The 26,438-nt window shown below is 39.7% G+C and overlaps 3 protein-coding genes and 1 long non-coding RNA gene across 5 annotated transcripts; 1 reads left to right on the top strand and 3 right to left on the bottom strand.

Annotated features, from left to right (window-relative positions):
• Nucleotides 1–3,941: 3,941 nt before the first annotated feature.
• LOC122091646 (palmitoyl-monogalactosyldiacylglycerol delta-7 desaturase, chloroplastic-like) lies at nucleotides 3,942–7,518 on the bottom strand. Of its 2 annotated transcripts, XM_042661681.1 has the most exons (5): nucleotides 6,767–7,510; nucleotides 6,556–6,696; nucleotides 6,278–6,418; nucleotides 4,391–4,497; nucleotides 3,942–4,276 (listed from the first exon to the last, which is right to left on the bottom strand). In XM_042661681.1, exons 1-5 carry the CDS (start codon nucleotides 7,277–7,279, stop codon nucleotides 4,078–4,080), a joined length of 1,101 nt encoding a protein of 366 aa, XP_042517615.1. In that variant the 5' UTR covers nucleotides 7,280–7,510; the 3' UTR covers nucleotides 3,942–4,077. The 2 variants fall into 2 exon arrangements, with proteins under 2 accessions (XP_042517615.1, XP_042517625.1); XM_042661691.1 differs by lacking the exon at nucleotides 6,556–6,696 and having other exon boundaries at nucleotides 6,767–7,518.
• Nucleotides 7,485–11,188, top strand: LOC122091655. Its single transcript, XR_006143976.1, has 3 exons — nucleotides 7,485–7,624; nucleotides 9,962–10,010; nucleotides 10,127–11,188. It is a non-coding gene; the product is annotated as an uncharacterized LOC122091655 (long non-coding RNA).
• Nucleotides 11,189–16,558: 5,370 nt separating this feature from the next.
• On the bottom strand, nucleotides 16,559–17,065 carry LOC122064810 (disease resistance protein RPV1-like). Its single transcript, XM_042628562.1, has one exon. It carries the CDS (start codon nucleotides 17,063–17,065, stop codon nucleotides 16,559–16,561), a length of 507 nt encoding a protein of 168 aa, XP_042484496.1.
• A 3,776-nt stretch (nucleotides 17,066–20,841) lies between these two features.
• LOC122093166 (putative clathrin assembly protein At2g25430) lies at nucleotides 20,842–23,425 on the bottom strand. The gene has a single exon (XM_042663446.1). The coding sequence runs from the start codon at nucleotides 23,039–23,041 to the stop codon at nucleotides 21,065–21,067; it is 1,977 nt and encodes a 658-aa protein (XP_042519380.1). The 5' UTR covers nucleotides 23,042–23,425; the 3' UTR covers nucleotides 20,842–21,064.
• Between the last annotated feature and the right edge of the window lie 3,013 nt (nucleotides 23,426–26,438).

Genomic DNA, 26,438 nt, shown 5'->3' on the forward strand with positions numbered 1-26,438 from the left:
TATGATTCAATCTTACATCAAATATGTCATAAAATTAACAGAACTTTTTCATTCCTTTATCTAGTTCATGGAATACTCCTTTTGACTTTCTCCCATTTCATGAATAGGGAGTTCTGAACCAGATTGTGAAATGATTAAGACAATACTTATAAACCATGAGTATTAAGATTCAAAAGTTGAGGTCTTATTTCTTTGTGAAACCCTTTTATTTTAAAGCTTGGAATATGGATTTCGGATAGAGGAGATATATTTACACAGTAGTTGTTTAGCATCTTTCTATGGTTCCTAACTTTATAAGAAAAATAATAATGGTCTCTGTAAAACCATTCAAAAGTACGTTCGGATCAATAGTTGAGCATGTAATGATTAATTTATTACATTCACAATGATACATAAAAATCTATTTTAAGATTTTCTCACCAAACAGAGCAAAACTAATTGAGCTTCCCTTTAGGTCTCCTTTGGTCATTATGGTCAACCTCTTTTTGGTCTATTAAGACATAAAGTATTGGGAGTTTGCCCTGTTCTTACATAGTTCTGAGTTATCTACTTAGGGAGTTTTGAACCAGATTATGAAATGGTTAAGACAATACTTATAAAGCATGCATGTATTAACATTTAGAGCCATGAGAATGTTCTAAAAGTTTGAGAAACTCTTATAAGAGAATGATCAATTAGATAATTGTTATTTAGGGTAATTTATAGCGCCACTCCCTAGAGAATGCCATTATTAGAGAAACACTCCTTGCATAATACCAAATTATACTCAGACCCCCTACTGTTAATCGCTGTTACAGAATATACCTTATATGTTGATGTCTGTTATTATATATTTTTCTAAATACCAAAATACCCTTGAAAAGTGGAACTACCTAATATACCCTCTCATAACTCCTCATCCCCCAAATCGATACCCTATTCTTCATCCCCAAATCCTTCATGATTTGAGAGCGTCGACGATCTACCATGAAGAGTAGCGGCAGCAGTGACCAACAGTGACGAATGTCTATGCACATGTTTCCCAAAATCGAAACAGCTTCTTCCCCAAATTTTTGTTTCCAATCTCTCCTCTGTTTGATGTCTTTTAGTGTTATATCTTCTCCTTCTTAGCTCGTTTGCCTTCAAGAAGTTTTTGGAATTTTGGAGCCATGGAAGGTCCTGCGTACGATCCTCGAACCGTCGAAGAGGTTTTTAGAGATTTCAAAGGACGAAGAGCTAGCATAAGCAAAGCTCTCACTATTGATACTGTTTATTTTATGTCACTTCGCATTTTCTTTATCATTTTTTTTTTTTTGTGAAAGGATTTACGATGTTTTTATTTTTTTTTTCTTTGAATTTAGGGCTTTCGTTTCCTTCCTGATAACCCTAATGTGTTTGCGGACTAGAAAAGAGAGCCCAATTTTACAATTTTAGTAAAAACCCAAAAATAAAAAGGAAGAAAAACAGAGCCTGTGCTCTATAGTCATAGCAGATTTTCCGATTCTCAATAATTGGAAACACCCAAACAAGAATTAAAAATGAAACAATTAAGGTTTTTTTAGTTGTACCTAACTTATTTTGGTATTTCTTCAGTCAAAAATTTAAATAAAAAAAAAATACTGAAGACCAAGATGGTGCAATGGCGATGAAGAAGAAGAAGAAGCAAGAGAGAAGGGGAAGAAAAGCTATGTTTTCTAGCTTTTTGCTCGGTAGCTTCTTGGGGTAAAGGATAAATAGAAAGGGTATAACAATCATTTCAACTTTTCACTTAACAGTGACTGACGCTAGGGGGTCTGAATATAATTTGGTATTATGAAGGAAGTGTTTCTCTAATAATGGCATTCTCTAAGGGGTGGCACTGTAAATTACTCTTGTTATTTATCCAATCATTTGGTGGTTTTTTAAAAACTCTTCTCATATTGCAAATGATTGTTATATAGTTATTCTTACCATACAATTTTGTAATCAAAGAATGTCACAGTCACAGTTAGAATTTTAATAGATGAAATGTTATATTTCAGTATGTATTTTACTTATAATATGTTACTTTTATAATTTAAGTATGGGACTAGGGGTGTCAGAAAAGCCTCGTCAACCCAAACCCGCCCTAGCTCGCTCTGAGCCCAAACAGGGCTTGGGCTGACTTTTCAGCCTATTGGGTGGGCTAGGGTTGACAATTTCAGGCCCGAGAAGCCCAAACGAACCATGTATATTAGGTACATAATGATATAAATATGCTAATAATTAGAAATGAATACTTATAGAAAAAGGTCTGTAAAAAGTTTTGTTTTTCACAATCTAAATATATAAGAAAACCTTAGTCTTTGGCCTTTGCAATCTATATATATATAAGAAATATTTAGTCTTGGACCTCTGCAATGTATCAAGATAAAGCAACCAAGTAGCCAATAGTATTGGGCTGCCTCGAGCCCAATCCAATTAGGTTCCATCATGGCTGGGTTGCGTTAGCCCGATGGATTGGGCTTGGGCTGAGATATCCCAGCCCAACCTAGGGCTGGTCTGGGCTTGGGTTGAGTTAAGAGACCTTAGGGTTGAGTTTGAGTTTGAATTTTACAAAAAAAACCCAGCTCATTGACACCCCTATATGGGACTTTAGCTCAATTGGTAGAATACTTGTTGTGTGGAAAATGATTCCATATCTCAAGAGGATGGTGGTTTGAATCCACCAAGTCCCTTGTTTATATTTTTATATTGAATGCTTTAGCATGACTACTACTTTTCTATAGGTAGTTCCTCAAAATAAATATTTTACAGTTATCTCCTTCCTTTAGCATGGTTACTACTTGTTACAATCTCTAAGTGTTTGATTTTTTTTTTAGCTGAATTAACTTCCAATGGTGTTTTGGGTCTTCTATGTCTATTTTTAGTCTTTGGATTCCATATATTCTCTGTAGTAATTTTGTGGACAGAAAATGGCAGACTATTCACTTGAGTTATACATCTATTGGCTTTCCTTGACCACACTCAACCTTGAGATGATATGAGGAATATATATATATATATATATATAAAAGGTTCCTGGTGAAGAGACTAGCACCTGAAGCTCCCAAGGATGTGCCTCTGCGAGAACATATTGCCATAGTTGTAAGTTGGAAGGCGTCCTTGATGCTATAAGAAGTCTTGACATTAACAAATGTCTGAGAAGAGATAAGTGAAAGTGACTTATTCATATTGATTTACAAATATCATTTTATTTTATCAATACCCATGATTAATATTGAAATTGTTCTAAACTGTTTTCTTTCTAAGTGGTTTTTTAATTCCGAAAATGTTCTTTTTTTATTTATTTATTTTTTGCAAATAAAATTAGTTTTCCCGTTGGTTACCATGTAGTAATCACAAGTATTTTGACATAAATCTGAAATATAATTACTAAAAGTGTTAAATAAAAAAAAAAAAAAAGAAGAAGAAGAGAGAAAATAAAAAAACAAATCGTACTTTGAAAAGTATATGGCAACCAAATAGTTATTCAATTCAATTTTGGATGTTTCCAAATGATATACTTAGGGTAACCAAACAGTTTTTTAGGATGATTCAGTTTACAGAATCACTACAGACCAAACAGTTATTTTATCATGAATACAGTTCAACAAAATGTCAATCTATGGGATTACATCCATTATAGATCCATGTCTCTATAGATTTACTAAATCAAATATGCCCTTAATGTGTTCCCTCATCTGGCCTTGTCCAATGTCCATGTGACTTAGAAATCTTATCCTTTTCAGGGTTTAAAAATCTAGAATTGGGATTGGGATCTAAATCCTTTGTTTTTTTGAAACTAGCGGCTCAACCAATGGTAGACTAGGATATAAAAGACATGAGATCATTTCTAAGAGAGAGAGAGAGAGAGAGAGAGAGAGAGTGGCAGGCAGGAGGACACCCCAGCAGCATGGCCAGCCCTTTTCCTTTTAATCCCTGATTTTATCCTTCTACTCTAATTTGGTAAAATTTGTAAACCTGAAATATTTCGTCAAGAAATTGCAATTGTTTATAGTAATCTATTTTCTTAGAACCAGTAATCCAAGTGAAATATAAAAAAGAAAAACCCAGAGATGAGACTCATGCAGTGATAGTTTAATTGTGGAAAGCCATCCTTTGCTTGTGAGTCTCAGAGGGAACCTTCACATCTGTAGCCAATCCAACAGCTTGAAGTAGTCTCACTACACACCAAGTCATGTCGAGCTCCCACCAGTCCAGTCCATGCCGAGCTGAGTACTCAAAGGCATGATGATTGTTGTGCCAACCCTCTCCAAATGCAAGCAAAGCTACCCACCTGCACACATCATGCATCCACCACCAGGACCACACAATTTCAGTAACAAATAACATGGCTTCTTACGATTCAAAATTCAAACTCTGGAAACAAATAAAGGCTGAAGCTCACTACCAGTTGTTCCTGGATAGATCCCCAGTGTTCCATGCTTGACGTCCCCAGACGTGACATGCTGAGTTCACTAGCCAGGTGATATGGTAGACCCATACAATTCTCACACCCTGCATTGCCAACATGTCAATGACTGAGCTCTACTAGAATCAAGTGTGATTTACTATTACTAATTTTAATTCACTTTTTAATAGTCTCTTTCCAAAATACTTAATCAGGAGGAGTATTGCTTCTTAATATTTATAAGTCTTTTTCAATAAAATAAACAAATATATCCATCATTCCCTTGTGATGGCTTCCCTTTGTCTTTTACTCCTCTTTCTCATTCATGATAGTAAGAGAGTCGTAATCAATAAAATAGACAAACATATCATTGCCCAGTTGATGATTTTCCTTTGTCTTTTACTTCTCCATAACTTCCTCCATCAACCAAAGTTCCCGGGACGTAAGTCTAACACCACATAAGACCCAATTCCTCTGCGATGAGCAATGAGTGACAGTGAAGACCCAATGGTTGGGAGGGCCCCAGCATGCACCTCAATTGTCGAATCCTCATTGCCGCTCACTACCTTCCAACAGAAGATTTTTGTGCCACCACATAGTTTCAGCCCGTTTTCTCTTCAATCGGCTACAGCCCGATGGAGAGGAACCAAATTCCACTAATTCACACATATTTGGTCGGTGGGCCACCTTCCCCTGATTCTGTTTGGGTGAAGATTATGTTCTACAAGTTGGTGTGAGCTTCACACAAAAGGTGACCCACCGGTTGAATTGCCTGAATTGCTGCTTAGGGTTTCAAAAATTGGTGAATTTAATTGAGAATTGCCTGTGAATCGACAGTCTTCGATCCCAATTTTCAACGAGTCAAACCGAATGATTTCTATGAATCTATATCCATTCTAGATTTTTTTAGATCGATTCAAGCCAACTCTGATTCGAATTGACCGCTGCAATTACGGATCATGAGTATTATAGCCTTGTTGCTGAGGGAAAGCATGACAGGAGATAGGGCCAGAACTCAAGAAAGGGACAGAGGTAGGGGTGTCAACTGGTCGGGCCGATCTGGTTTTGATCAGGCTTAATCAGATTTGAAGACTTTCAAAGGCTACACCGTGTCCGCCCATTTAACTAATCGGGCTTAGTTATTGAGGGCATGGTACACTTTATATTCGGTCGGTCGGTCTCGGGTTATAATCGGGTTACCTTAATCGGGTTTTAGTCGGGCCTTAACGGGGCTACGGACATGTTTAATATTAAACGGGCTTTAACCGGTTTTTAAACAGGCCCTCCTTAAAATGTGCTCTTATATTCCGGCCCACTCATCCAAGCCTAAAAAAATGAAAATAAATCAATAAATGATACCAAATATAACCATTATTTAAAATGTGAACATGTCTTTACTTTTTAGTTTTTATTATTTAATTTGGGGGGTAAAATAGGTATTCTATAATCATTAAAGGGTCGGGTCAAGTCGGTGCACAATAGGCCGATCTCAGTCGGGCGTTATTCGGTTGGTCTCGGTCGGGCCCCCGATGGTCCAAGTAGCAAAACCAAGACCGACCATTTATAAACGGGCTGGGCTCAAGCCCGACACGTTTAATAAATGGTCCGGGCCGGGCCGGTCTATAAACGGTCGGTCCCGATCGATTTAGTCGGGTCAGGCCACGAATTGACACCCCTAGACAGAGGAGTGTGGCTCTGCGCCTAAACACATGTGGCAGGGCAGACAATTAAAAATGAGACTTTTCTATGAATGCTTCTTACTGCACTGGTCTTTATACATGCTGAGGAACCACATTTTCCCACAAGAAACACTTCACCTTAATTATCATACAAATTAAAATACGATGATTGTAAAACAGAAAGAAGGGAGAGGCTTCGTGATCTCACCATGCCCCAGACAAAGAAAGGAAAGCCTCCCAATGCATAGAGAAGAGCCCCAAGTGCTATCGGGTGAGCAATGTAAGTGCTTCTCAGGAACCTGTAGAAGGGTTGCTTCTGTAAATCCGCTACATTATTGGGCTCTCCGCACTGCTAGAAGGGTTGCTTCTGTAAATCCGCTACATTATTGGGCTCTCCGCACTGCAGAAAATCAATCATTGAGATCAGAATAAAGACACTGTAGATTTCTCAGAGACAGAGGCAGTCAGGAATTCAGGAATTCTTGCCCTTTCAATAACAGAATCATGGTCAAAAAGCCAACTTATGTGACTGAACCAAAACCCTTCAATGGGGCTGTGTGGGTCTCGATCTGAATCGCAGAACTGGTGATGATACCTGTGTGTGCTTACCCAATCCATTGGGCTCCCCTGCCACCCACAATAACCAATCAAAACAAGCAAAGAAAGACAAAACACAGTACAGTACCCATCCACTCACCCGAAGTGCTTGAACCCCACAATAGGCGAAGAAGTATTCAAGCCATCTAGGGATCTTGAAGCTCCTGTGCGTAAGGTTTCTATGAAATGAGAGAGTAATCCCAAACAGCCCAGTCAACACATAGAGCGATACAGCCACCCAAAATGCTCTCCAGTTGAAGGTAAATAGCGCAAATAAGCACAGTAGATGCATGAACAGAACCACCCCGGCCGTCGCCATATCCAGAGAATTCCATTTTCGTCCCAAGTAAACCCTCCTCCCCTGCTTCACCACCACATCCGACAGCAGAATTTGGTGCCCACCGCCCAAATTTTCAGATGCAACCGCACGGGCGACGCCCACAGCTCCCCTCCTCTTTCGACTAGAAGTTTCAGATATCAATGGATTCTGCTCCGAACTCTCGACTCCTGCTGCATTGAGGACGCTGGAGCCAAGTCTTGGCGATCTTTTTGTACGGACGATAGGAGAAGAAGGATTGAAGCCGGCATTGGGTGGTGAAGCTAGTAGAGCCATGATTTGTTGTTAATTATCGGATGGAGCTTGGTCAATCAGGGATTAAAGCAGAGGAGCTTTGTCTAGAAATTATCTTTGCAGAATCCTAATTCATCTTATTGGTGGCCAGAATCCTGATCTGTCAAAGACATCAACGTCTATTTCAACCCAGATACGGTAGAGTTGATGAGGCGTGCCACTTGACTCGTGATCTTAGAAAAGGAAGAAAAATCTCTTTGTTGTCTCTCAGATTTTTCCGATTTTGTGTTTGTGGCTAGCTCTCACTCTTGCTATATCTATCTTGTCCAGTTGTGGATTAGGTGCAGCTCAGCCCCACCACCCCCCCCACCGTTTCCATTACTAGTGGTAAGTATAAGTCTCTGTTTTCTGGTCTCACATTATTTTCTTTTGTTTCAACTTCTGCCTTGGAAAAGCTGAATTGGTTTCTGGGTTTTCTTTTCCCCTTCATTTGAGTAGTTAAATTGTTTAAATCACTAGAGATGTCCATCGTATGAGACTATGATCTCCAGTTGTTTGAATTCTCGTGGGTTTAAGGAATTTGATGTTACAAGTGGTGTCTTTGAATTTTCAATTCTATGTGCTGAACAGCTTTGAGTTCAGACTTTATAGTTTGGGACTTCTTACTGTTCTTTATGATTTGTTGGCCATTTAATTGTTTAAACCACTAGAGATGTCCATGATATGTTTAAGTGGTGTCTTTGAATTTTTAATTCTATGTGCTGAAATCCTGAAACAGCTTTATGACCGCTTGCAGTTTTTCTAGACTTCTTGTTAGCCATTGAAAGTTGGATTCAGTCTCAGTTTTGGTAGCAGGGATAGACTTGAGATATGTCATATTATTTGAGATATGTCATATTATTTGAGATTGCCAAAATGAAAAGTTGAATACAAATTTTCTCTTTTGTTTGGGAGAGAATCTGTCTTGGTCAAAAATAAATAAAAAAAAATTTCGACCCAAAGTAACTTGTAGGATTATCTGTTTGCAGCCTTGTGGTTTCTATTTACAATTCAACGAAACCTTATTCCAACTAAAAGGAAATTTTTTTATTTTTTATTTTTGGTGAAAACTAAATTGAAATTGGCTACAGATATCCAATTTAGACGTTCAACTCTGCCATTATGCCATATGATTCCATCTGTCAATCATAAATACTCTGTAGTCTATCAGATATGATTTAAGAAATAAAATCAAATAATAATTACACATGTTATTTATCCATTTTAAGATTCATGAAATAATGATTAAACATCTCGTGTATCCATTTTAGGAGTCATATCAGATGAAATAGATATATTTCTTTACTCTTTTGTCAACTTGAAAGGTATCATCATTGTTCAAATTCTTTCACAAAACACTGCATGAATTTCGATACATGACTGTTGTATTACTGTAATTGTGAATATATGTCATCTGTCATGTGTTCCGCTGCTTCCATACGGGCAAGAAGGTCTGCCCTTTCATGTCCTTTGACCGTTACCTGAGCATTTCTCCTTGTACACTTTAAAATATTGTCGAATAAATTACTTAATTTTTCAGCCTGCATTTGGGTTTCCTATGGCTAGTACTGACATTTGTTGCCCATATGCCATTTACAAAAATAAGGGGCCGGGTCTTGGTGCAACGATAAAGTTGCTCCATTGCGACCTAGTAATCGTAGATTCGAGTTTGAAAACAGCTTCTCCACGAATGAGGAGATAAAGCTGCATATATTATGACCCAACTAGACCCCACAATAGCAGGAGCCTCTTGCACTGGGTATGCCCTGCATTATACAATTTACATAAATATCATAGTTTCAACCTTGAGCTCCATTTCTTGTCCTCAAATTCCATACATTGTTTCTTTTGGAGAGCTGAAATTTTAGCTTGATATAAATGGCTATTGGACATCCTTTCTACAGGTATTCACTTTCAACATGGTTAGAATTGTAGAGACCCAGCCCTAAAACGATGCAAAAGATAATGGAAAAGCATAACAAACAATGCACGCAGATTTACAAGGTTTGGCAAGGTTGCCTACGTCCTCGGTGAGATGAGATCTTTCTTCACTCTCAATAGAGAATAGGGTTACAACGCTCGTCCTCACACCTCTCAATATTGCTTGCATTATAGAGAAAGAAACCCTAGCTACAAATATATAGCAAAAAAACCCTAATCCGGAAGTACACAACTGCTTGCCCCTGCAACCTCCACGGCCCGCCCCCTACACCCCCACTATGCAGGGGGGCCTCCGTCCCCCTTGCAATCCCCATGGCCCGCTAACCGGCTAGCGGGACCGTGTTCTACCTGTCGAGGCGCTGCACTAGTACTCCCTGGAATAAACTGTGATGGAATACAAGACATCGTACACCAACAAGAATTTGACCTTGGAAGGGCTCCTTTTGTGGAAAACCATTAACGGTCTTCCACCTCCTGTATGTTGGGCACTCAAGTTGAGTGATTTTGCTTACCTGGTTTTTTGTTTGTTTGCCCCTTACATTATATTCTGACTTAAAAAGCTCACACTCTTCTATAATCCTTCAGCAATTAAACACTCCAAATGAAGAGTTTGGAATCGCATTTAATGTCATGCTCTTCATCCACTGTGGTTAGCTTCATATTAGTTTTGATAACTTTGTTGTGCAATTTGTGTTTTGATTTAGTGATGTATATGTAGGGCTCATTTTCTCATTCTGTTCACAGGGGGATTTAATCAGCCCAAGTGCGGTGGTGAGCCTCAGATGATGCTCAGGTAAAACTGGCACGATTCTGATCCTCCCATATATACCATCAAGATATGTGTTACTAGGCATGGTTTGTACTGTTCCATCAACATGGGGGAGTGCTCATTATGATTTCTTTTGGCAGCTCTGAGCTTGATCTTCTCATTTACTAATGGAACTGAATGGGATGGTCCTTACAAATTGTAATTTCAAGTTCCCAAGGCATGGCCAATATTGCCATCTTGCAAGCTGAATCTTTGGTTGAGCATGGATGATTAGTAGTTGACTTTGCTGGTTTCTTCTTCTGAATGCTTGGCAGAGCTCAGCTCCAGAACCAAGTCTAAAGATCATTGGAATCCTATGAGTTGAAATATTGAAAGAACTCTCATCTTGTATTCAGGATCTACCAGAAAAATTGAGTAAAGAGGGTGACTGCAACAGAGCAATCTTTCCAGACTCGAACATTGTTGTCATTAGTTGTACCATGATTGGAAACTTGACTTTTGAAGGGTTAAGTATGGTATATGCTTCTAGTCCTACTGTGTGTTCTATCTTCTGGAAGTCATGAAGGCCATGACTCTGGATGTCATGTGAAATCTTTGTTTTCTGAAAATGTAGTGATATAGGAAGATCGCTACAATCTGGACCTTGCGCTGGGATGAACAGATCCAAACTCACCCTTCTATACCCTGCTTGCTAATGTTGATGATGGACCGTCTCCAATCAATTCAGATTCTGAGGAATGGCATCCTTGGCAGCCTTGCTTCCGAGTTCTGACCTTTTATATGCGGGAATGGGATTACATCTCTATATCATAAGCCACAGTATGATTCTCAATTTATTTGTAGCACTTGTTTCAAGAAACAGGAGCTACTCGTCTTGAAAAGATAATCATGATTTATTTCAAGGAGCTAGTCTCAAGTGTCAACTAGCAAATAGGAGCCCAAAGTGGTGCATCAAAATTATACTCTCAAGCCACATTATACTCAACTGGGTGATTTATTGTATTCTTTAAACTGGAAGAAGTAGTGACGCCTAAAAGAGGTTAGCCTGTAATCCTGTATTGACTAAGGTGGGATTATTTTATTCAGAGAAGAGGGTGTTGGCTAGGTTTTCTTTGAGCTCATGGTTCTTCATTTCTGTTTGAGGCTTTGACCATAAGGTCGAAAGCGCTTCGTCCTGATAAAATTATGGTTTCTACTCATAATTCCGTGGTGTTCCTGACTAAATTGGTATATTTGGTTCAAGCATCTAGTTATACCATGTGGAAGGGTAATGTGGTAATTTTGACAAGTGAATATCTACGGAAAGATTCGGATTGGTTACATGCAGAGTTTTAGACTCAAATTCCTATATATTGGCATCTTCTCTTATATATTTTTAGCCATCATTTTAGTAGATGCTACCCATGTAGCTTTCGATTTTTCAAAATTCTATTTTGGTAGTTGCCCAACTCTATTTCAATTGAAACTTGACATATGAGTAAGAGACCTTATGGTCTACCTATCCATAAAATTTTCGTTTCAACTAACATGTTGTAAGGCAATAAATAAGTGAACATAGGGATACAAATCTGATTCCGGCAAACAATCAACTTGTAACCTCATTAAAACTCTGTAGGATCTAATATTGTGACTATTGTCTGGTAAAGAATAGATTTAATGTACTCATATGAGATACAAGGCAAGTATACTTGAAAGGGAAATATTTCCCAAACTCTTCCTTCCTTGATGCCCTCTCTCGGCAATCCTATTTTTGAGCTTGGAGGAACATTTAAAGGGAAAGTCCCTTCTCTTGGAGGGCCTACGAAAGACGATTGCAGACAGGAATACTACCTCCATTCTCCTTGATGTTGGGTTCTTTCATTACCAGGGAGCCGCATAAGGGGAAGGCAGTCTTCAAACCTTGACGTGACAACCTGTTGCTTCACGACATTGTAGAGAGTCATACCACTCCCTCACACACTACCTAGACTTCTTGTAATCTATAGATCTCTTCTTAAAAAAAGAGAAATTTACATCTACCTTCCCTCGCGTTTCGTTTATTACAAATAAAGGTGTTATTTTTTTTAAAGGAAAAGACTATTTTACCCTGGAAATATAGAATAAAGGTAAGATCACCATAAAACATTTAAGGAAAAAAAAAAAGAGGGAAAATTACTAGATTACCCAAAATCGGGTTTCGACTTACAAAATTACCCAGCAAACGTTTAGGTTAACAAAACTACTCAAATTGAGTTTGGGTGTTACAAAAATACCCAAAATAGTACTCTAATATCACCCAAATTTCATTTTTGACATTTATGCCCTTTCCTTTTCATCCCCTCATTCACTACCTCCATGGCTCCACCCAACGGTATCGTCCTCACGAAGAAAAAGGAAATCCACCGCAGCCAGCAACGCTGCACCACCTCAATGGTGACTCTCCCGACCAAATAGCTCCCGCTTTGTTTGTTCTCCTCTCCACTTCTTATTCTCTACAACAACTAACTTTCTCGGTCTTCTCGCTGGAAACAAGGTTGGCTTTGTTGAGTTCTGAAGGAGATGCTTTTGAAGCATCAATACCAGCATGAGGATGGGTTACAAGTTGTTGATGAGGGGCTGAGAAAGCTAGATTATGTGCATTTGACCTTCAACAATGCATTGATTTATAATCCCAAGGGCCAAGGTTGGCTTTACTTATTGATCTGCTTTTGTTTCTTCTAGTTCTGTATTGAATTCAAAGAAGAATGAAATGGTTGCTATCAAGAAAATAGCTAATGCTTTTGATAATCACATGGATGCCTAACGGACCCACCGCAATATTAAGCTCATCCGAGTCCAACATTTAGATCACGAAAATGTATGTTGAGAGCCCCCTTTTCTACAACCTTTACACTTTGATTGCCCAACATCATTCTTCTTTTATCTTTTCTGCAACCTTTACACTTTCACTAATTGTTCTTTGAACTTCATTTTTCCAGAGTTTAGCTAATTGAGCTATAATGATTGCTTTTCATAGCTATTCTATAGTTCTCTAATTCGCTTTATTAACTAGAGCTTCGAGGAAACAATTTTGCTCCGAGTAGCTTTGTGTGAAACAATTTACTTTGATGGTTTGGCATAGTGATCTTGGGGTCGGAAGAAAACTAATCCACATTTTCACGCACTTGCTAAGAGGGTACAACACCCGCCTCAACGACCGCCTCAGCTTTGATTTTGACCCCAAGGTAGTTCCATGGTTTCCGATCGGGGAGCAGGGAAGACCCGTCACTAGCTTCCCACTCAGGCTGGTGGACTCAGTCGTCGCTAGTCGAGTGGAAGGCCGGACCCCTACCTATGTGCATGCATAACATTCCACCGGAGATCTTGGTGATTTGGGGCTCTCTGTTGCTTCCTGGTCTCCTCTGTCATCTTCGGACTAGTTCTTACTATCCGTCTTGCAACCCCCGTCGGAATAACCCAGTCCGCCTATTAATATGTATACACCAGGGCGGAATTGTAGGGAAGAGAGGGAAGGGAAGCAGGGGCTGGGTTACAGGGCTGAGTGGGAACGCAGGGGTAAAAATATCAAAAAACATATTAAGGTGAGGGTTGGATACTGTTTTGAGTACTTTGGTAAACCTAAACTCAAAAGTGGGTAATTTTGCAAACTCAAACTCAGTTTAGGTAATTTGGTTAAGGAAACCCAAAAGTGGATAATCTTGTAATTTTTCCCAAAAATAAAAAACCCTCTTGCCAATCTCACGTTGCCTCCTTTACAATCCTTTTTATCCCTCCCTAATCCTAAGAGAACCCACCACCATGGAAGACCATCAGAGTGAAAAAGGAAGGGGGAGGGGGATTAGACTACAACCAAGATCATAATCAAACCTAGGTTTTTTGCAACAGGAGAGTATTCCATTGCAAGAGTTGTTCCCTCCCTTACACGAAACAAGACCCACTTCAGAGAACAACTTCAAGAACTCAAGACAACTCCAACCTCTTGAACCTCTGTTAATCGCAGAAGCTCTTTAAAAATCCCACTTTGTAACGAAAAACGCGGCCTCCATGGGACTAATACCCGAATTCCTCTTCAGCGTTCTGGAGCAGAGAAATGAAGACCGAGAGGTTGAGGAATCACGTTGGGATCAAGAATCACTTCCGCTTTGGTCCAATGTAGACGGCAAGGAAATCGGGAGGAAAAGGATGAGAGGAACCGGCGTTGGAAGCCAATTCTGGATCGGAGTAAGAGAGTTCTGATCAGCATCTGAGGCTCATTGCCTTCCAACGCTTCATCTCTTGTTTCAGTCGAACGATTTGCCGAACCTTATTGACCTTCTTATTGGGGGTAGAAATCGTCTGAAATTCGCATCGGTGCAATTCCATGCAATTCTACCCCAGGCGATTGACACGTGTCCCTGGGGTATATCCACGGTTCAGATTTAATCCCCACAAACCACTGAACAAACCATCTTCAACCAAACCAGTGGAGACCAAACCGAAACAAACCGGTTCGGTTCATTATTTGAAATAAAAATGTGATGTTTTCCCTCTCTCTCTCGACTCTCTCTGTCTCTCGGCCTCTCTCTCTCGACTCTCTCTGTCTCTCGGCCTGAAAGTTCGAGATCTGCAAGCAAAAGCTCAGATCTCGGTCGACCTCTCTCTCGACTCTCCCTCTCTGTTCCCTCTGTCTCTCTGTCTCTCTCTCTCTCGACTCTCTCTGTCTCTCGGGCGCCGCCCCCGTCGCTCCAATGCCGCCGCCCCCGTCGCTCCAACCGCTGCAGAGCCAGTCTCCGGAGGTCTCCCGGGACGGAGAAGTTTCCGGCAGACAGTATGTCGGCACTGGCTTCGAAGCCTCTGTATGAAGGGCGATGCCTGTGGTTTCCTTCACCAGTACGACAAGTCACGGATGCCCATATGTCGATTCTTCCGAATGTATGGAGAGTGTCGCGAGCAAGATTGTGTTTTTAAACACACCAATGACGACATCAAGGAGTGTAACATGTATAGACTACAGATGGATTGTATAGACTACAGATGTATTGGATTTTGTAGTGAAACACTATGATTTGAATAATATGAGCATTTCGGTATCTCTTGGTTTTGTAGTCATGGATGTGTGTACTGTGTTTGTTTTTGTTTCTGATTGAGAATTGCCAAAGTTTGAGGGGTTAGTTTGTGTAGAAGAGATAACTCACCGACATAATGATTCCACAAACCAAACTACTACCATGAGCTCTTATAGTTGTAGCTTATCTGTTAAGGTACTCAATAGACACCAGCAAGGTAACCGGCAGAATCCCCAAGACTTGACCTCCAGGAAAACTCTCATCTATCAGTCTCATAGTCAACCTTAAATTATGAAAAGATCATACTTTATTGTCCTGAATCGTGTGATCTCTCTTTGGCAATATATAACACCAAAGTACTGTACAATTATTAGTTTCACGGAAGTTAAAATTTAAAGGGGATTTATTAAGCATGTCCTGATATTAGAAAAGCTTCAAGCATTCTTTACAAGCTTTTGGCAGGTATGTCTTGGGGGACATACTACAGACTGCACATGAGAGCTAGCTTTATTGGGCTTGATTGTACTGTAATGTTGCATTATTTTCCTTGTTTCGTGCCCATTAGTTTTGCTAGAAAAAGTAAATGTAGTATCCATGTCCTATGTCTCCTGACTGGCAGGTAGAGAATCTCAGAGTCCATATGCTGTCCATGAGATTTTGCTGTTGTGAGAAGATCGAACTAGCTGAGTGATGTAGGAGAGGAAGAGAGAAGAAGTTCTGAAAATAAAAAAGTAGAAGAAACATTAGCTGGTGCTTTAAATATCAGATCTGGTTACAGAGAACCGATAGGGAGAGTCGAGATCGAGAGAGAGAGGCCGAGAGATTTTCAGAGATTCGAGATCGACAGAGAGAGCCCGAGAGACAGAGAGAGTCAGAGAGAGAGAGAGACAGAGAGACAGAGGGAACAGAGAGGGAGAGTCGAGAGAGAGGTCGACCGAGATCTGAGCTTTTGCTTGCAGATCTCGAACTTTCAGGCCGAGAGACAGAGAGAGTCGAGAGAGAGAGGCCGAGAGACAGAGAGAGTCGAGAGAGAGAGGGAAAACATCACATTTTTATTTCAAATAATGAACCGAACCGGTTTGTTTCGGTTTGGTCTCCACTGGTTTGGTTGAAGATGGTTTGTTCAGTGGTTTGTGGGGATTAAATCTGAACCGTGGATATACCCCAGGGACACGTGTCAATCGCCTGGGGTAGAATTGCATGGAATTGCACCGATGCGAATTTCAGACGATTTCTACCCTCTTATTGGCTCTCGCTATTAAAGTAACACAAAAAAAAAAAAAAAACTCACTATGTCTGAGAGAAGAGAAGAAAAGCACAAACAAGAGATAATCTTTTCTTTCTAAAAAGGGAAATTTATGGAGCCACCCCTAGAGAATAGAGAATACCACTATTATCAGAACACTAATTATGTTTCATCAAATTAGACTCAGATCTCCTGCCGCAGTCACTGTTAAGTGAAGAGTTAAAATAACCATTATACCTATTCACTAAAATAGAGACGGAAAGAAAATCACTTGAAGAGAGAGAAAGTGAATTTGGTGAGGATTACCTATTTCGTAGATCCCACCTGGACAGGTTCACTGCTTCTTTAAGAGCTCTCCTCCACCTGTCCACCTTCTCCATCTCGACTTTGAAACGTTTTTCTAGCCTTGCAAATACTTCCCCGAAGATCCCACTCTGTTTCCAAACATCAGATAGATCAACATCAAAGAAAATAGGTAGAACCATTTGGCAGATTGTCTCTCTGCACTCGATTATCTTGACAAGCTCATCGAGGCACCACCTAGAAGAAGCATAATTCCTGGAAAAGACAATGATGGAAATCCTCGATTTCTCTATTGCTCTCAACAACTCTAAGGTGATATCTTCTCCTCTCCTGAGCTCATCGTCGTCTCTGAAGGTGTTGATTCCTCTTCGAACTAAAGCAGTGTAGAGATGATCAGTGAAGTTCTTGCATGTGTCTTCATCTCTTAAACTTAAGAACACATCATGATTCGAGCAAGGAGTAGAAGAAGAGGAGCCTTCTCTTTCTCTTGTCCACTCCGAATCCATTGCAATTAGCAAAAAGGAAACAAAACGAATCACTTGGTCTATTCTCGGAATTTATGACAAAAACATTAGAGTACAAAACAGGGAGGGCCGGGAAACACTCCAAATGACAAAAGATCTTTGTTGAGCACTAGAGGAAGCAAAAGCACCTGCTTGGAATTGATATTAACAAACTTGTAAACTCAAGAAAATACAGTCTTCGATTATGTCTTCCATGGAATTACCATATGAACACGATTCAAAAGATTGATGACCAAAAGGAAACCTATTAAAAAAAAAAAAGGGTAAAGCTGAGGGAAAGAAAATCACTTTGGGGTCAAGGTATAGTAGCTATTGATTTCCATCGTCGATGCCACTATTGTCGTGATCTCCGATGCTCTGAGCGATCGTTGGTGGTTCGATTTGGGAGAAAGGTATATTAGGTCTCGATTTGGGATCAGGGTATAGTAGTTATCTATTTGGGGATGGGACTTATTAGATGGGTATTTTAGGTACTTCAAATTTAGTAAGGGCATTTTAATATTTAAGAAAAATATATAATAGCTAACTGATAGCATATAAGGTATATTCCTTGACAGTGACTGACGACAGGGCTTTGAGTCTAATTGGGGGTGTTCTTATAATAGTGGCATTCTCTAGGGGGTGGCGCTGTAAGTTTCCCTTTTAAAAAACTAACACCTCTCTCACTATGTTAGTTTAGGTGGATTTATTTGTAATAAACGAAATGCGAGGGGAGGTGAATATAAATTTTCCTATACAAAAACAAATGACTAATACACATGCATCATGCTACAATATAAAAAGAGAATTCATAGTCAAAGAAGAAAGAAATGACAATGATCATAGAGAGGCGGGTGAATATGAGAATGACCCCTCAACAAGCCCCAACATTTGAAAGGTGACAATTGTGCCTACAATCAAAAATCTAGTTTAAGAGTGGGATCCACTTAGTTGTGAGTTAAAAAATGAGGGTTTAAGAGGAAGAAGATTCGGGTCTCACCTCTGCCCAAGAGATGATCCGAACTCCCCCTGCCACAACCACCAAATAAAATTCCCCATTACCCATAAATAAGGATAAAAAAAAAATTCAATTTCCTGTTCAAATAGTGTTTTAAAAGTCATAATCGGCAACCGAATCAGTTAGGGCCCTTTTGTTTAGAAGGGTTTTGTTGGGATGGGATTTAAGGGGTGGGATAGTTGTACGAATTATTCCACTCCAACAAGATTTGAGTTGTTTGTTTAACAGGGGTGGGATTTTGAGGAAACATAGTGGTAATCCCTGTCGATCCACGTGGACACCTTATTCTCCCACCCCAATGCTGACCAATTAGTAGGACTTTGATGGGGACTTTGGCAAAAATTGTCGGATTTTGTGGAAAAGCAACCTGAATCATCGAACATCATGGATCGTGGATGTTGCAGCCGCAAACCTAACTCTTCTCGGTCACTCCCAATTCAGTCAATTTTAGAACTTCTGCAAATGGCCTTGAACAAATTGGGTGTAGTCGTAAACCTCCATTGTCCCACCACCACCGCAAACCTCCATCTTAATCTTGAACTTGCAATATTAAATCTTCTCGATCACTCCCAATTCGATCAATTTCAGAACTTCAGAAAATGGCCTTGAACGATTGGGTGCAACCTCAAACCTCCATCGTCCCACCACCGCCTCAAACCTCCATCATGATCTTAAACTTGCAAAACTGACTCTTCGAGGTCACTCCCAATTCGATCAATTTCAGAACTTCAAAAAATGGCCTTGAACGAATTGGGTCTTTTCACTCATGATCTTTCATTCTCGTTTTCTTTTCTATTTGCAGATTACAACTATCTTTCTTTCTCATTTTTTCGAAGATAGTCCAAAATCCTGCAATGACTTCTACTACATCTCACCGCATGAAGTTTCAACTTCTAAAACAAGAAAACAAAAAAGATGAAGATGAGGAAGAGAAACTTAGAAACAAAAAACCCTGATTATGTCCTTAAATCAAGGAAACCAGTAATTTCACAATGGCTTTCATCATTTTTCTTACAAACCCAGAAAAATATGGCCTTTCTAGCTTCAGCAAAATTGAATCTAGTCATCTTTAAAGTCTTTTTTGTCCATAGTGAAGGGGTTTACTGGTATAGGTGTTGCATTGCTTGAAAACGTGGATATTTGCAATAAATTTTCCTTGCTTGATTTGGAGGAATTAGCAACTGGGATCATCTAGGTTGAGGATTTTGATTTTGTCCATTACCTTAATGGCTAAATCGGAATTATCGGCGAGAGAACGAGCATAAAAGACCTTTGTAAAGTTGCCTTCACGAAATAGGTTAGATGGTGGTGTTGAGGATTTTGATTTTTTCCAACTAAACGTTGTTGGGTGAGAAAAATCAGCTTTATCTCATTTTTACTTTTCTTGTCTTTCACCCCACTAACATGTGAGTCCCATATTGATAACAATTCCACCCAAAACTCCCCTTATGTAAAAAAATCTTGCTTCTGACGTGACAACAATCCACCCAAAATCTTGCTCTTGATGTGAAGGGTTCACTTTTTTTTTTTTTTTTTTTCGATTTACAAATTTTTAAAACCCCTCTGCCAACGCTTTTCATGCTGGACTCATGCATAGTTGGTAAAAATGTGTTTAAAACAGTGTTCCTATTTTTTACCGCTTTAAATGAGTTTTGCCATTTATTTCCTTTTTCCCAATGATATGGGAATAACAACAAACAACCAACATTTTCGGCCTAATTATCCTGCCAATGTGAAGTTGACTCAAGGGGTTGCATTTTTTTTGATATGGTCAATCAGAGTTCAACAGATGCATCTGAGTACATTCACTCCAATGGTTTTGACTAACCATATCATCATAAATGCAGTCACTTCGATATAAACAGATGATATCATTTGGATTTCTCACCCATCTGACTACATTTCACTAGAAGTATCAGCTTGTAACTCAATTCCAAGGTCTGTGCTTTGAACATTAAATTTATGTATTTATATAATAATTATTCAATTTATAAGAGTATACTACTCTCTTCTTCTAAATTTATATGTTTAAAATAGTATTGTCCCTCTTTTTTTTTTTTTCCTCCTCTAATTTTCAACTACTCTGACCACTGGGCAAAATAATGAATTTCCCTCATAAAGCTTTTTAACTAGCGAGTGTAGACAAGGATCGAGTCCAATCACCTAGTCACATCCACAGGTGAACGAAAAGGTTGACATGTAAGAAGGCAGTCTCCTTGACACAGACAGACAATAACCAATCACCAGTCTCCCCTTCACTGGAAACGGGACCGTTCAGCGCCCATTGTCCTCAGTGGGCGTTCTAGTGGTTGTTCAATGGGCGTTCTAGTGGTCGTAGAGGATGTGAATCTATCCTAAACATTATTTCTAACTAAAATGGAGAAGCTTGCCTTTGAAAGTTTGAAACATAATTCGGTTCCCCTTATAAATCTAAAGGTCCAACAGAAACATAAATTTTCGTCTTTAAAAATAGAAACGGAATTGAAGGTATTTGATAAGTCATGTTTTTAGAAGTTGATAGTAACCAGTGAAAGAATTGCCACAAGCCGTTTCCAGAAGAGGCGAAACAAGTTCAACTTGTTTCGCCTTAGTCGTTTCTTAAACCATAAATAAGTAAACATTTCTATTTCTATTTATAAAAATAACTGAAACGAAACAGTTTTATCAAACGCTTTTTTCTCCGTTCCTGCTGTTTCTGGAAACAGACACAGCAGAAACGTGTTTCTTAAAACGTTATCAAACAGGCCCCAAGATGTCAAGATTATCTCAAAAAACACAAATAACAAGTTTCTGATCGATACAACAAATTCAACCCCTGTAACAAAATCCCAGGTAAGATGAACATAGTTTCTTTCCCGTCTTCCCTCCCTTCCCACCACACAATTAATTACACAAATAAACATATTTAAATTGAAAGGAACAGGAAAAAGAAAATGCAAAAAGAGTTGCCACATCAATTCATACATAGGGAGCAAATCTCAATCTCAGTAGGGTGTATAGTAGTACCCGCCGGGAACCAAACCATTGACCGCCGGTGGCATTCCATATGGCATCATGGGTACTGGACCAGCAACATAGCCAGTACCACTAATCTTGGCCAAGCTGACTTGGCCTTGCATCCCATCCCTCGCATATTGCTGCCAAAGCTGTTGCTCCTGCATTAGCAAATGCTGTTTCTTCTCCATGTCTGACATCTGCACGAATGATGGGGGTGGGAAGTTCAGTGATGCCGCGAATGGGTCTTGACCCACTGTTTGGACTGTCCCGTCTGGAGCTGGAAGTGCCAATACCGGTGTTGCACTCTTCCCAGGCCCAGGCAATGCAACACTGCTCGCACTCCCACCGGTCAATTGGGCAACGCTCACATGCTGCCTCACTGCCCCTTGATCATACATGCCGTTTAATAGCAAACGATCGAACCCACCTCCCAATGTGGCTTTCTGTTTTGATAGGTTGCTTGCCGTCTCCACCAAAGCCAATTCCCAATCCGCCTTTCCAGGTTCAGCCGCCGGTGTCTGCCACGCAGAGGTCACTTCATCCCCATTTGATGGGAATGCTTCCCAAGACCCATTTGTATTGCCATTAACCGGTCCAGAAAACAGAGCCAGAGCCAATCTGTTGCTCTGATCTTCGGGAGACACACCGTCATCCCTTAGGTCCACCAAATCTTGTGTGACCGGTGCCGGTTGTGGTGCTTGTGGTTCCGGCTCAGGCTCAGGTGGTGGCGGCGGTGGTGGTGGAGTGTAATTCTCTGGTGGAGGGAGTGCTAATATTTCATTCATACTCGGTGCGGCCTCCTCTTGAGCACTTGGCGGTGTCTCCTCCCGGACCCTTTCCGGGCTCTTGGGCCTCCTTGCCCTGTCCCTCATAAATTCCTCCAATGTCTCCAAAAGCTTGTCTGTAATCTTCTGCACCTCTGGGAACTCCGACGACCTACCAACCCCTGTGTCCTTGCACCACCCATAGAAATCTAAAAGCTCATCAATCTGCTTCGCGGCACTGGCATAGGCCTCAAATGATTTCACACAATCAGGGTATTCCATATCAAAGAACTTATCAAGCAACACAGCCAATATCTCACAGATCTCTACATAGACCTGGAAACTCTCCTTTACAATGGGGTATAGAGCAATAAGCACCATCCTATTGTTCTTAGCCAAGCCCGTAGGACGACAAGCCAAGAACCGATCAAAAAGTCGTTGCAGCTGAATCATCTTACCCAAAACCCTCTCGGGCTTCATGTCCCTGAGTGGAGTTTGTGGCCTCTTTTCCTCCCGTCTCGATTCGTTCACATCACCGTCAGACCTCGACCGACGCATCCCATAGCCACCACCACCACTACCGCTACCACTACCACTACCACCACCACGACCATAGCTCGGTTCATCTCTGAACTCTCCGTAATCATAATCATACCGTGACGTTGGAGACCTAAATCGATCCTCTCGTTGCCCAATCCGATCATCTTCTCCACCGCTTCCTCTCTGTTTCCGCTCATACATTATACACTCGAGACGCTGATCGAGATACAGAGAATAAGTCCGAACAAAAGCAGAGAAATCCCATGAATGAGAATGAGCCTCATCGCGAAAATCAGACATATTAAGAAGACGAGTCCCTCGCCTGGTAGCGTAAAGTATCTCCCGCTGAAACACAGGATCTCCATCGGCTAACAACCGATGAACAAGAATCAGTGCCTTGAGTGCCACGATCCAATCCCGAGTCTTACCGAGTCGTTTCGACACCATAGAAACACATGCGTTCACATAACCTGACGAATAGGAAGTAAGTTTCAAGATCTCCATGATATACTTCTCATCAGCCGGATCATCATCGTGGCTTGTGGCCTTCACAATTGCAACCTCCAATTCCGGTGCCGTACTACTAGCAACTTTCGCTATTCCAATACTTGTCTGATCCTTAACTGCTCCGATCGCCCACCTGATCGTGCTCGGCGCCATCACCACCAACTATAACACCGCCGACGACTCCGGTTCCTCTCACTAACCTCCTCTACTCCGATATGTGGTTGACTGAGATAGAGAAAGACAAAGACCAACCTCAACTGGAACGAAGCAGAGCTGAATTTGATCAAACTCCACGACAGCTGCGAAAGAATCGTATAAGAGTTGACAGATACCTACCCAATCACTATAACAGCGGCTCTGCTAATGCTTTTCCGGCTTCCTCTCCGATCGGGGAGGAAGGAGAGAGAGAGAGAGAGAGAAGGGGAAATGTAGCAGAGCAAGGAAAGGGGAATTACAGAAATGGACTTTAAAATAGAAACTTTTAATCGAAGATGTGTTGCTTCGATCTCAACCGTATGATTAGATAATAGATTTTTTACAAAGGCAAAGGGTGAAAGGGATGCCATCTCCACCGGAAGTGGCCAACGTCATCTGCCATACTTTATTACGGTACACCGCGCGAAGTAATGGGGGAAGGTTGCTTTAATTTTTTTTTTTTGTGAAAATTAATTTATTTTTTATTATATAAGTAGTAAGTAGTGAAGGTACATTGGAGAAGCTCCTTTGGACTCTTATGTTTTGCTTTGGTAACAATTAATAAACTAACTTCCTTTATGATTCACGAGCCATTTAAGTAAGATTAAATGGAAAATCTTGTTGGGATCAACAAGGTTACAGAAAAAAAATTGTAATTTTATTGTTTTGTCCTTATAATAAGTAGATATATTTTGTTCAAACATGATGAATCTTTCATTTTACATTTATACTCAGGAAAATATAGTACTGTTTTAAATTTTTGGTGAAGATAGTACCGTTTTAATATTTATATAATAATAAATTATTTTCATATTATTTTGAATTTTTTAATTTTTATAGTAATTTTTTTTTAAAATAAGATAAGGATAATAATCAAAAGATCACCATTTTAATTATGATAAAATGTTCAATTAATTAAATAATAGAGAGAAGAGGAAAAGAAAAAAAAGGCATGCAATGGTTGGTTTCTCTAGCTTGTATTCCACCTCAAGGCGTTTTTTTCTATTTTATTGTTTTTTATTTCGTTTTATAAATTAGAATGGATCAGGTACAGTTCAAATTTTTTTTTTTTTCCTGTCTGATAAATATGTGTTAACTCCCACAAAAAAAAAATGTAGTAGTGTGGACCAGTTGTTTGCTTAAAAACGGACTTTCATCTTCTACCATGGGTGCAATCATGCGGCGAGGATCCAATGGCTGAGATGACATCGGCACACTCCCCAATGCCATGCCAACCATCACATCTTCGCCATACCACCACACCCGTAATAGAGAATTTTTTTCACTTGATTGATGGTGTGGAATTTTTTTTTTCTTGATAGAAGGCTGTTTTTAATCTTATGGACAAGTCAAGTGTCTTATGGATTAACCATATGTCAAATTATGTGCAAAAGACAATAATATATGCAACATGAATTCATTTTTGCATGTCTACTTTGGATGGCCCATAGTATTGGCTCTTATTCATTAAAAAAAAAAGTATTGGTTCTTATTCTCTTTTTACTTCTATATATATATATATATATATATATTTTTTTTTTTTTTATTTGGAGAACCTTGATTGGATTTAAATTTTATAAGTACAAAGGAAATGATGCGATCTACTTGTCAGCAAATTTTATATCCAAGTAGATTGTCAAACGATAGATATTTTGAGATATTTTGTTAAGCTTGACAGCAAGTCAGTCACTTGTTTATTTTACTCCAAACCTTGATTGGGATCCAAAACTTTGAATGATCTGACCTGAATCAGCTTGAATTGGGCGAAGAATCGACTTATCAAAACAAGCACAGCCCTGGCTCTGGCCCTAGGTTTGAACTTTCCCGGCCTCCCTTCAAAGTGGGGGTGTCAATTACAAGCACAGCCTCGTAGCCCTGATCGAGCTAACTGTTTAAAGCCTGAATTGGTCCATCATTCCTGGTACAAGTGTGCTACCCGTCAAGCACCCAAACGAGACTCATTTATTGTCCTCATAGATCTCATTTAGAGCTTGTTTAATAAGCACAACACATTTAAAAACCGTTTAAAATTTGATTACAGTCCTTTTAGAGCTTGATTATAGCCCAATTTGAGATAAATGTACCATTAGCCCGAGTAAATCCCGATTACATAGTCCAATTAAATATCAGTACTTGATCAATTGTTTAGTATGCTCCACCAGGGGACAAAGTGAATATTAGGGGTGAAATAGGGCTGGATTCCTTAAAACCTTAATCCAACCCTAGGTCCCCAAACTCAACCCAACCCTAACCCAACCCTATCGGGTTCATGCTCGGGCTCAACCTTACAGGGCTCAGGGTTAGGCCGAGTTGGGTCATGTTGACCCTAGATGGTCTTCTCAGTAGAATCACATTCCGTTAAGTACGATTCAATTCTCATTTCAATTCTTCAAACCACTTTACTATTTTCAAACTCTGAAAAACATTGACCGTAAACTGACCCTCCGTCCCCTAAATTCCTCAAAGTGCTAGCATGTACTAAGAATCTAAAGAGACTTCTACTAATGAAGTTCTCTTGTCGGCTTTTCAAAAGATTAGAAAAGCTTCCTTGTCATGTTTTAGTTACTTTCTTCATTCATACAACAAGATGCAATGACATTATGTGCTTAGTTAAATCTTGGCCACAATGGAAATTCAGGTTGAGAATTGTCGCCAAATCCCCAAATAGACAAAGCCCAACCTAAAATATTAGGCAGGTGGAGTTGTTTCCTGTCAATATGTGCAATGTTAAAGTGTTAAAAAAAAAAAAAAAAAAAAAAAAAACCTCAACATTTTCAATTTTAAATTTCACTAATTCCATTTACGACAATAGAAAACTCAAAAATGAATGCAAAATCCAATGTAAGAGAGAAACAAGACTTGTTCTTCAATTGAAAATTTAAGAAATTAAAGTCCAATGTTCGAAGCCCAATGTTTAAAATACATTATATAGTCATGTAGTGTATACTAGGGTGAGAAAACATTATTAGTTAAACACAATAATAATTAGGGTTAGACTCAAGGCGGGTTAGGGTCGGGCTGGGTTTTCTATGCCTCAACCTAGACCCAGCCCAACCACACATAGGGTTGGGTCGGGTTGGGCCAAGTTGGCCCTCATAGTCGGGTTAGACAGGATTCAAGCTCAGGGTTGGTTAGGACGGGTTCGGATCATCAGGGCTAAACTTACACCTTTAGTGAATATAAATGCAGTAAGTTACAAAGTACGATCTAATAGGGAAACAAGTTGCATATCACTAAGGAAAATGGCTAGCAATAACTTTTTTTTACCTATCTTAGTATTTTCAAGTAATATTTGTACTTTCTTAGCCAAATTGTGGAAAATTGCAGGGATAATAACTTTCTAACCTATCTCAGA

Source organism: Macadamia integrifolia, chromosome 2 (assembly GCF_013358625.1).
Source record: "Macadamia integrifolia cultivar HAES 741 chromosome 2, SCU_Mint_v3, whole genome shotgun sequence".
Taxonomy (NCBI): Eukaryota; Viridiplantae; Streptophyta; class Magnoliopsida; order Proteales; family Proteaceae; genus Macadamia; species Macadamia integrifolia.